This window comes from Ylistrum balloti, unplaced genomic scaffold, assembly GCF_031769215.1.
Source record: "Ylistrum balloti isolate Yb309-2 unplaced genomic scaffold, AGI_CSIRO_Ybal_v1 Utg371626, whole genome shotgun sequence".
In the NCBI taxonomy this organism is placed as follows: Eukaryota; Metazoa; Mollusca; class Bivalvia; order Pectinida; family Pectinidae; genus Ylistrum; species Ylistrum balloti.
This window is the reverse complement of record NW_026782829.1, coordinates 63,537-75,986: the sequence shown is the minus strand read 5'-3', so window position 1 is coordinate 75,986 and position 12,450 is coordinate 63,537. Positions and strand designations below refer to the sequence as shown.

The following is a 12,450-nucleotide window of genomic DNA, read 5'->3' as shown; positions in this document are numbered from 1 at the left end:
GAGGCTGTGGTAGTGTCTTCACACACAACAGTAGGAGAACCAGTCCCACAGGCTACAGACAGAGCTGCTTCTGGATACGTCAACAGATTGATAGATATCTTTAAACATTGCATCTATTACCATTCTGGTCATGACAGTTAGTAGTATTTCTTTGATATCTTTTAATTAAAGCACTTACATATGTATTTATTTACATCACTCCTTTACAAATCAATTACACATTAAAAGATTATTTTCACTACAAGTTTGTCCTTTATCTTAATGATACATGTATTTGATTATGAAGTCTAGTTGTGTGAGGATTCTGCTACTGATCTTATTGTGATTATAAATGATCACTTACTCATTGACACTGTTTGAGGAAAATCAGATTCTACTTCCTGAGAGGCTGTTCGACTCCCGGTCTCGAACGTTTTCACATTAAATGTGTAGGTAGCACCACTGGTAAAGCCCGTAATTGTAGCAAATGTTAATGTTTTATCAAAGGTAGATGAAGAGCCACTAATAGATTGACCAAGTCTCCATATCACCTGGTACCAAGCCACCTGACTGATATTTTGTGGTGGGGTCCATGTTACATTAACGACGTCTGTGCCTGGTGTTACTGATACACTAGTCACCTTCAGTGTAGACACTGTAATATAACACACAAGGTCAGTATTATGAAAGAGATACTAGAGGGATCTTGATGCCCACCATTCTTTCCCTTCTTTTCTTTCCTCTTACATTTTGTTAATGATATGAAATTTGAGAATTCGTCTTAAGAAATAGCAATCATAATCATTTTTAACTACCAAATCAAAGGACTGTCAGCTATTTGGTGATCAGTCTCAAAGCAAAAGGGAATTTATATATGAAATTTTAGTAAGATCCATTATGTACTTCTCCAAATAAGCAACAACAAATTTTCAATGTCAAAATCCAACATCAATCTCAAAATGAAAAGGACATCACTAGGGACTATTACATGGAAAACTGCATATGAAATGAGGGAATGATCTATCAAGTGTTTCTAACAAGTGATAACAGTATATTGGCCTGTAAATCATTTCATTATTCAGATCACTTCCAAAATAAAATGGGCAAGACTAGGAAACAATTGGAACTTACACAGAGGATATTTACTGGTACCTTAACACCTATCTAATATCTGATGGCAATATTTCAGAAAGTAAAAATAAAATCAAAACACAAATGATCAAACAATGTTAACTTGTATAAGATGACTTACTGGATAGACAAGAACTGCTGGCTGTAAATCCATTACTGTTGTAATAATCTTTTTTACACCTACAGATATTACCAGTACACTCAGCATTGGCATCAGAACATTGGGACACACCAGTCAGGGCACTGTTACAGGCAACACTTATTGCAAGCTCTGAAAAAATACATATCTAATTAAGTCAACATTTGATCATTGGAATAGATGGTGCATTAATTCACTTCACCAAAACCCACTGAGTGACAGCTAGCTATTCAGACTTAATCTTACATTCCCTTCCACCAACTAACACTTCAATGTCAACTGCATTCAAATATGATGTAGATACATTCTAGATAAGTTCCCAATTAATATCGTGACATCGTTTTTTAACTCAGTGTTGACTCACACTGAATTTTTGCACAAGCTTCACATGTTGGTTCTGACTGTAAACATATCATACCATTGCAATAATTATAGATAATCTACCAGATCTTTGAGTAACTATAAACATACAAGAAATAGAAGAAATATAATCTTTGTTTATGTCTGGTCAAGCAGATAAAGATATTTCAAATGTAATCAGTAGAACAAATAATAAGGAGGGTGAATTTAAGAACAAAATATGGATCGAAGCATGAATCTTCAAAATGACAAAGTTCTGAAAAGAAGTCAGTTAAAATCATGAATGATGTAAATATATTAGAAAACTGGTATTTATTTTTGTTGGTGAGCTTTCCATCTACAGCAGCACTGACATGTTAGGGGGTCAGAATGGTGTAGTGTGTAATGGCTGTTTGCAAAACTCATACAAACATATCAAGCACACTATTAGTTAAATTTTTAAAATGACAAATTCCTCAGATTATTATTTACTTCAAGACTCATCAACCTGAGGTACAATTTACGTATTTTGAATTAAGGTATTTCTCAATAATTCAATATCTTATATATTACATTACAATGTTATACATTGTATAGTTGTGATAGTGTGAATGGCAAAATATGTTTCTGATACAGAACAAACAAAAAAAAATACATTTTAGATGATCGATCAATTTCAAAATTGATGGTATTTTAGTAGTAATACAATTCATTATTGGGTTTATCACCCTGTCAACAGTCAGGGTCATTTTGAGACACTGTCTCCTTGTAGTTGCTTGCTACCCCACTGAAAAACATACAGGAGGCCCATAGCATGCTGTCCACATCAATAAGGGTAAAGAGTCTTTCCCAAGAACACCACCACGTCATCACAGACTGGTTCATTATCAGCTTCCTTGAAATACAAAACACCATCGGAAGGGAGCATTAAACCATACACCATGGATCTTCATCTGAGATTAACTTGGTTCTAACCAACTGAGCTATCATGGCCACAAATATGTAAATGTATGTAGTATAACAGGTTATATTGGATACAGGCAATGTCAGATCAAGGGCATGCCTTTGTGATCTACAGGGAAATTAATCAAATTGTAACTCTACTATGTCCTCAGAACCAGGAAAAACAGCTGGTCATACAATCATGTTTACATTCAAAGTCTTGGTTATTGTGAAGATGCAATTTCAAGGGTTTAACAAAATTGAGCCCTGTCGCCTTGAGTATAGGTTGACATGAAGGTAATTTCTTTTCACAAACTTCATCTTAGGAACCTGACAGCTAAAATATGATTTTAGGTCTTTCGATTAATCAGAGGATTATGTCACTTGATGGTTTAAATAATTTTGACACCTGTGACATTGAATGTGTATTTCGGCATTTTCTTTACACAGACTAAGTCAGGTCTCCCAGGAATGTACCAACCAGATATCTGATTCTAAGTATTGTGTTTTAATGGGAAGATGTGATTTAAAAGTTTTGACAAGTTTGACCCTTGTGACAGTAATTATGGAATTTTCAACTTAATATCTTGATTCTAGACCAAATGGTTATTCATAAGTAGTAGATACACGGTTTAAATAAAATTGACAACTTTAACTTTCATTACAGGTCAAAGTCATTTCTTTTGGAAATTTTATTGAGCTTCGTCCAAAGAACCATGATGTCAATGGATGGACGTTATAGTTACACAACCAAGTGAGCTAAACATACTGATAGCATAATGCCTACTTTCAAAATCCAAGATTGTTCATGTTGGGCTTTTTTTTTCAAAAATAAACCATGCACAACTAAAGCAATAAAGAGAATAAAGTCTCTAGGTACAGTTATAAACTTCGAAAAAAAGTCACCTAACATTTTTATTTATAGTAACAGTGACCTTGACTTTACTTTTTTGACCCGACAAATGACCACTCCTGAAAAGAAAACAGAGCTTCAGCTGATGAAAGCTTAACAAAAAATTTTCAGGACAAAACAATTTTTGATCCTTTTCCATCAGGAAGAGAACACTTTTAAACATATCAAGAGTAGATCACAAATGGATCATCATCAGGAAGTTCTGGATTTTAATGGGTAAATATACCAAAGAAACTTATTTTTAATTTATTGTAACAGTAATATTGACCTCTCACATTTTGACCCAAAAACCAATACAAAGCGAGCACAACTCATAATAGAGCAGTGTTGTCAAGTTTCAGTTTGATTGGTCGTCTTGAATTTGCGTTATTGTTCAGCGATGGTAATTGGGACCATTCAACCTTCAGGACACCACCATTTAGAGCAATTCGAAGCAAGCAATCCTGAAAAGAAAGTAGTTTATGATGATTCAGTTTGATCAGTCCAAAAAGGAACCACCAGTAATTGTTCAGAAATCGTGACGCAGACAGACAAATATACCCTTCCAGTCATTGACTGTTGGGATCACAAATGAATTGTCATGAGGAAGGCTTTGCTTTCATCCTAAAATTCTATGAGATTAATAACTTACTTTGCACACAGACACCAGAACTTCCACTGCCATCATTGTCATAGTAACCAATGTTACAGGTACACTTATTATCGGTACAGACAGAGTTTTCCTGACATGCATCAGTAGGTAATCCAGTACAATTACCATTGGCTACAACCTCTGGTTAAACAGAACAGGTACAATGTACATCACAGTAAACATAATCTCTATATCATAATTACATCAGATGTAAATATGAAAGCAGTAACAAAGAGATTTAATCACCGGGAATAAGCTATGTGCACCAATCTTTGGATCTTATCCACAGTTATTTGACATTAAACAAGGTCAACAATTATTGCTTACAAAAAAAAGAGGGAAAAATCCTCTTCAAAAGTTACCACAACATTCTTTTACTTTTCCAATCAGCAAAATAATTCCTCTTTTCAAATGAAACATATCAAAATTACAGTGTAGAAATGAAGTGTGCGGTCCTCCCAATTTATTGTGGATTACAATTTTCACAAGTAATATTTTAGTAAAGCTTTTGTCAGTTAAAACAGTATGTTATGTCCATGATATTTTTTCTATCATGTTTGTTATAACTGTGTACTACTATTTTACACTAGTTATATATCACCTATGTTAGGTTAGTACTAATTAGAATAATCTTCTCAAGTTAAACTGTGACTTACGAACTAACACATCTTATGATTATGAGGGCCAATGATTATATCGGCCAGCCCTATTAACGAAGTTAGATAAAACATGATGTCCTATCTATAAAGAATCCTGCCACACAAACACTGGTAGAGCTTTGCTGATTACTAGCAAGTAGATACAGAATATATTTACATGGTAATGGATCACTTACATATGTGAATCATATACTGCCTTATGGAGAAACATATCAAAACTATTTTGTTCCTGTCAAAACTAATAATGTTCTATGGACTTCTGCAAATCCATCAGGCTCCATATTCCTTAATATGATGCATCTCATGACAGATGACATGTGGAGGAGGAGAGGAAAGAATATCCCTGTTATATCTCAGTGCATAACCTGTGACTACCTATGGCCCTGATGATAGGGGATGGTTTGTCTTATGTTTTCTGTTGAGATACAATAGAGAATCCTAGCTAATGTAGCTTGCTGTACTCCACTGCATGATCATAGAAAGTGATTGAGACTGGTTCCTGGGCCTGCAGAATTAACATCTTTTATATTTCTTCTATGAATTCTACTAAGGAAACGTTGAAGACACCAGAATAGATTTGCTGCCCCCATTTCAACACTTTGGATCTTCCAGGTTTTCAAATTCCTTCTTAACAAACATAATATTATCTCCCATTGAATATGAACAGAATGGATGAATTGATTACATTATGACATCACAAACAAATCAATGACTCAAATGTGGAAAGGTCAAATAAACAAATTGATATCTTTCTCTTTTACTTTAAAATACCTTGAGGTCAATAGAATTACTCTTGGCTACCTTAGTAAGATTAAATACTTTATGATTTGTACATCATATATCACCAGGATATAAACTGTAGAACAGTTCTGCCCTACATCACCAATATCTCCTCTCACAAGTCTAAAGGGGTTCACATCAAGCAGATAAAATGGACATTAATCACAAACCTGATATCAAAATAAAGATGTTTGTTAACATATTTCATCTAGCAAGCTATTAATGTGGATGTTGCCAATTTTCATGACTTCCAAAATTAGTCTAGTCATCACATTTAACCATGTCTTACTTATCATTACATAAATCAGTCTGATCTTAATGACCTTTATTATTCATATATTTTGCCACTTTACTCAATTAGAAAATGACTATTGAACATAAATGTCCTCCCTTCTATGCTAATCCGAATCTCATTAGGTGTAGAATTTGATGAAAAGTAAGGTAAATATAAACCAACTCGGTTGAGAGATTATAAATATATGACATTCATTTGAAACCAATGCCTTGTATGGGACATGACAAACAAACACAGCTAACACTATAATAATGCCCTCACATTGAATAGGAAGAGCTTAAAACAAAATTATCGGTGAATCTGATAAATGCTTCCCAAAATCAATTTAATTGGAAACAAAATGTTATCAATGGGCAATAATTCTGTAATTAAGGGGTTAGTGCCCTGACTTTGGTACCCTGCACATCTCGCCTGTTTGATAAATGAATACACCAAGTTTAATCATACCAATTTTAAATGCAAGTAAAGTTATACTTGGGACAAACAATTTAATAAAGGAAGTTAACTTTGTATTTAAAGGATTACAGACCCTGATCGGCTTACTGCACGTCGTATTGCATGACCAATGTTTATGCATCCACAGTTATGCTCTGAACATAAAATTTTAACAAAGGGCATTACCTAAGTAATTTAGAGGTTATGGGCCCTGACTTTGGTACAGTACTGCACATCCTCTTTGTATGATCAATGAATACACCAAGTTTCATTATCCCAATTCAAATGCAAGCAAACATATGCTGCAGACATGAAATTTTAACAAAGGGCAATGCTCTTAAATTAAGCAACCCCAAACAAGCCTTGGCAGTAATGAAGCACTTTGTGAAGTTCTGGATTTTTTCAGTCCATTGATTCTGATAAATGAATGGGTAAATATACCAAAGAAACTTATTTTCAATTCATTGTAACAGTAATATTGACCTCTCACATTTTGACCCAAAAACCAATACAAAGCGAGCACAACGCATAAGAGAGCAATGTTGTAAAGATTCAGTTTGATTGGTCATCTTGAATTTGCATTATTGTTCAGCGATGGTGATTGGGACCATTCAACCTTCAGAACACCACCATTTAGAGCAATTCAAAGCAAACAGTCCTGAAAAGAAAGTAGTATATGATGATTCAGTCTGATCAGTCCAAAAAGGAACCACCAGTAATCATTCAGAAATGGTGACGCAGACTGACAAATATACCCTTCCAGTCATTGACTGTTGGGATCACAAATGAATTGTCATGAGGATGGCTTTGCTTTCATCCTAAAATTCTATGAGATTAATAACTTACTTTGCACACAGACACCAGAACTTCCACTGCCATCATTGTCATAGTAACCAGTGTTACAAGTACACTCATTATTGGTACAGACAGAGTTTTCCCGACATGCATCAGCAGGTAATCCAGCACAATTACCATTGGCTACAACCTCTGGTTAAACAGAACATGGTACAATGTACATCACAGTAAACATAATCTCTCTATCACAATTACATCAGGTATAAATACGAAAGCAGTATCAAAGAGATTTAATCACTGGGAATAAGCTATGTGCACCAATGTATGGATCTTATCCACAGTTATTTGACATTAAACAAGGTCAACAGTTATTGCTTACACAAAAAGGGGAAACAAATCCTCTTCAAAAGTTACCACAACATTCTTTTACTTTTCCAATCAGCAAAATAATTCCTCTTTTCAAATGAAACATATCAAAATTACAGTGTAGAAATGAAGTGTGAGGTCCTCACAATTTATTGTGGATTAAAATTTTCACAAGTAATATTTTAGTAAAGCTTTTGTCAGTTAAAACAGTATGTTATGTCCATGATATTTTTTCTATCATGTTTGTTATAACTGTGTACTACTATTTTTCACTAGTTATATATCATCTATGTTAGGTTAGTACTAATTAGAATAATCTTCTCAAGTTAAACTGTGTTAAATAGTATGACTTACGAACTAACACATCTTATGATTATGAGGGCCAATGATTATATCGGCCAGCCCTATTAACGAAGTTAGAGAAAACATGATGTCCTATCTATAAAGAATCCTGCCACACAAACACTGGTAGAGCTTTGCTGATTACTAGCAAGTAGATACAGAATATATTTACATGGTAATGGATCACTTACATATGTGAATCATATACTGCCTTATGGAGAAACATATCAAAACTATTTTGTTCCTGTCAAAACTAATAATGTTCTATGGACTTCTGCAAATCCATCAGGCTCCATATTCCTTAATATGATGCATCTCATGACAGATGACATGTGGAGGAGGAGAGGAAAGAATATCCCTGTTATATCTCAGTGCATAACCTGTGACTACCTATGGCCCTGATGATAGGGGATGGTTTGTCTTATGTTTTCTGTTGAGATACAATAGAGAATCCTAGCTAATGTAGCTTGCTGTACTCCACTGCATGATCATAGAAAGTGATTGAGACTGGTTCCTGGGCCTGCAGAATTAACATCTTTTATATTTCTTCTATGAATTCTACTAAGGAAACGTTGAAGACACCAGAATAGATTTGCTGCCCCCATTTCAACACTTTGGATCTTCCAGGTTTTCAAATTCCTTCTTAACAAACATAATATTATCTCCCATTGAATATGAACAGAATGGATGAATTGATTACATTATGACATCACAAACAAATCAATGACTCAAATGTGGAAAGGTCAAATAAACAAATTGATATCTTTCTCTTTTACTTTAAAATACCTTGAGGTCAATAGAATTACTCTTGGCTACCTTTAGTAAGATTAAATACTTTATGATTTGTACATCATATATCACCACAAATTATCATCTGTGGGTAGTAGGTTTTTTGCTATAACCTAAACTCTAGGAAGCACACAGTAAGAGTTGCCATTCCATGCTTACAACTAGCATACCATATTTCTAGTACTGCCCATTAATCTCTATTCTCCATCAGAAAGAACAAAGCATGAATTATCTAACACAGTGTTCATTCTCTGGAGTCAAACGAGCAATCCTTCGATCACCAGTCCAATGTCCTACCACTTGACCACCATGCCTCCATAGACAACAGTCAAGTGTTGTGTTAAAGGTTTAAATACTCAATACATTTCTTTGATATTAGTTGAAGCATATAATCTCAAGTGCAGCTGTACTACACACTTACTTGCTACACAGGGGTACCACTATTACAGGTTCAACCTGTCTCTCCATAATATGAATAATATCAATGATTTGTACATCATATCACCAAGGATATAAACAGAACAGTTCTGCCCTACATCACCAATATCTCCTCTCACAAGTCTAAAGGGGTTCACATCAAGCAGATCAAATGGACATTAATCACAAACCTGATATCAAAATAAAGATGTTTGTAAACATATTTCATCTAACAAGCTATTAATGTGGATGTTGCCAATTTTCATGACTTCCAAAATTAGTCTAGTCATCGCATTTAACCATGTCTTACTTATCATTACATTAATCTGTCTGATCTTAATGACCTTTATTATTCATATATTTTGCCACTTTACTCAATTAGAAAATGACTATAGAACATAAATGTCCTCCCTTCTATGCTAATCAGAATCTCATTAGGTGTAAAATTTGATGTAATGACACTATGAGGTAAATAAAAACCAAATCGGTTGAGAGATTATAAATATATGACATTCATTTGAAACCAATGCCTTGTATGGGACATGACAAACAAACACAGCTAACACTATAATAATGCCCTCACATCGAATAGAAAGAGCTTAAAACAAAATTATCGGTGAATCTGATAAATGCTTCCCAAAATCAATTTAATTGGAAACAAAATGTTATCAATGGGCAATAATTCTGTAATTAAGGGGTTGGTGCCCTGACTTTGGTACCCTGCACATCTCGCCTGTTTGATAAAGGAATACACCAAGTTTAATCATACCAATTTTAAACGCAAGTAAAGTTATACTCGGGACAAAACAATTGAACAAAGGAAGTTTACTTTGTATTTAAAGGATTACAGACCCTGATCGGTACACTGCACATTGTATTGCATGACCAATGTTTATGCATCCACAGTTATGCTTTGAACATAAAATTTTAACAAAGGGCATTACCTAAGTAATTTAGAGGTTATGGGCCCTGACTTTGGTACAGTACCGCACATCCTCTTTGTATGTCCCAATTTAAATGCAAGCAAACATATGCTGCAGACATACAATTTTAAGAAAGGGCAATGCTCTTATAATTAAGCAACCCCAAGCAAGCCTTGGCAGTAACGTAGCACTTTGTGAAGTTCTGGATTTTTTCAGTCAATTGATTCTGATAAATAAATGGGTAAATATACCAAAGAAACTTATTTTCAATTCATTGTAACAGTAATATTGACCTCTCACATTTTGACCCAAAAACCAATACAAAGTGAGCACAACTCATAAGAGAGCAGTGTTGTCAAGTTTCAGTTTGATTGGTCGTCTTGAATTTGCGTTATTGTTCAGCGATGGTGATTGGGACCATTCAACCTTCAGGACACCACCATTTAGAGCAATTCAAAGCAAGCAATCCTGAAAAGAAAGTAGTTTATGATGATTCAGTTTGATCAGTCCAAAAAGGAACCACCAGTAATTGTTCAGAAATCGTGACGCAGACTGACAAATATACCCTTCCAGTCATTGACTGTTGGGATCACAAATGAATCGTCATGAGGAAGGCTTTGCTTTCATCCTAAAATTCTATGAGATTAATAACTTACTTTGCACACAGACACCAGAACTTCCACTGCCATCATTGTCATAGTAACCAGTGTTACAGGTACACTTATTATTGGTACAGACAGAGTTTTCCCGACATGCATCAGTAGGTAAACCAGCACAATTACCATTGGCTACAACCTCTGGTTAAACAGAACAGGTACAATGTACATCACAGTAAACATAATCTCTATATCATAATTACATCAGATATAAATACGAAAGCAGTATCAAAGAGATTTAATCACCGGGAATAACCTATGTGCACCAATGTATGGATCTTATCCACAGTTATTTGACATTAAACAAGGTCAACAGTCATTGCTTACACAAAAAGGGGAAACAACTCCTCTTCAAAAGTTACCACAACATTCTTTTACTTTTCCAATCAGCAAAATAATTCCTCTTTTCAAATGAAACATATCAAAATTACAGTGTAGAAATGAAGTGTGAGCTCCTCCCAATTTATTGTGGATTACAATTTTCACAAGTAATATTTTAGTAAAGCTTTTGTCAGTAAAAAACAGTATGTTATGTCCATGATATTTTTTCTATCATGTTTGTTATAACTGTGTACTACTATTCTACACTAGTTATATATCACCTATGTTAGGTTAGTACTAATTAGAATAATCTTCTCAAGTTAAACTGTGTTAAATAGTATGACTTATGAACTAACACATCTTATGATTATGAGGGCCAATGATTATATCGGCCAGCCCTATTAACGAAGTTAGATCAAACATGATGTCCTATCTATAAAGAATCCTGCCACACAAACACTGGTAGAGCTTTGCTGATTACTAGCAAGTAGATACAGAATATATTTACATGGTAATGGATCACTTACATATGTGAATCATATACTGCCTTATGGAGAAACATATCAAAACTATTTTGTTCCTGTCAAAACTAATAATGTTCTATGGACTTCTGCAAATCCATCAGGCTCCATATTCCTTAATATGATGCATCTCATGACAGATGACATGTGCAGGAGGAGAGGAAAGAATATCCCTGTTATATCTCAGTGCATAACCTGTGACTACCTATGGCCCTGATGATAGGGGATGGTTTGTCTTATGTTTTCTGTTGAGATACAATAGAGAATCATAGCTAATGTAGCTTACTGTACTCCACTGCATGATCATAGAAAGTGATTGAGACTGGTTCCTGGGCCTGCAGAATTAACATCTTTTATATTTCTTCTATGAATTCTACTAAGGAAACGTTGGAGACACCAGAATAGATTTGCTGCCCCCATTTCAACACTTTGGATCTTCCAGGTTTTCAAATTCCTTTTTAACAAACATAATATTATCTCCCATTGAATATGAACAGAATGGATGAATTGATTACATTATGACATCACAAACAAATCAATGACTCAAATGTGGAAAGGTCAAATAAACAAATTGATATCTTTCTCTTTTACTTTAAAATACCTTGAGGTCAATAGAATTACTCTTGGCTACCTTTTAGTGTATTTGATAGTCCTTTTAATACGCCAGTGGCAACTAAGCTCTAACAGAAATGGGACATTTTCAGTAAAACGTGTCATTTTAAAGAACATTCATATTAATGATTTTTTACAATCCAAAATGTAATTAGTCTTCACAAGTTGTCTTCCAATTTAGAATTGATCCAGACACAATATTATAATGATATCTATGAAAGATCATGTTAATAATAACTCAAGCTTCCTTAATAAACTACTCCATCTTAGCAACAATTGTCTCAAAGCCTTTCACAAATTATCATCTGTGGGTAGTAGGTTTTTTGCTACAAGAAATAACCTTTCTCAACCCTCTGGGAAGCACACAGTAAGAGTTGCCATTCCATGCTTACAACTAGCATACCATATTTCTAGTACTGCCCATTAATCTCTATTCTCCATCAGAAAGAACAAAGCATGAATTAT

General features: G+C 34.3%; 1 protein-coding gene across 1 annotated transcript in view; it reads right to left on the bottom strand.

Annotated features, from left to right (window-relative positions):
- Nucleotides 1–335: 335 nt before the first annotated feature.
- LOC132563187 (tenascin-like) overlaps nucleotides 336–12,450 on the bottom strand; it is a 32,616-nt gene continuing 20,501 nt past the window's right edge. The window contains exons 11-12 of the mRNA XM_060227939.1: nucleotides 1,232–1,381; nucleotides 336–634 (exon numbers count right to left, since the gene is read on the bottom strand). Coding sequence (XP_060083922.1) covers nucleotides 336–634; nucleotides 1,232–1,381 — 449 coding nt within the window. The remainder of the gene's footprint in view (nucleotides 635–1,231; nucleotides 1,382–12,450) is intronic.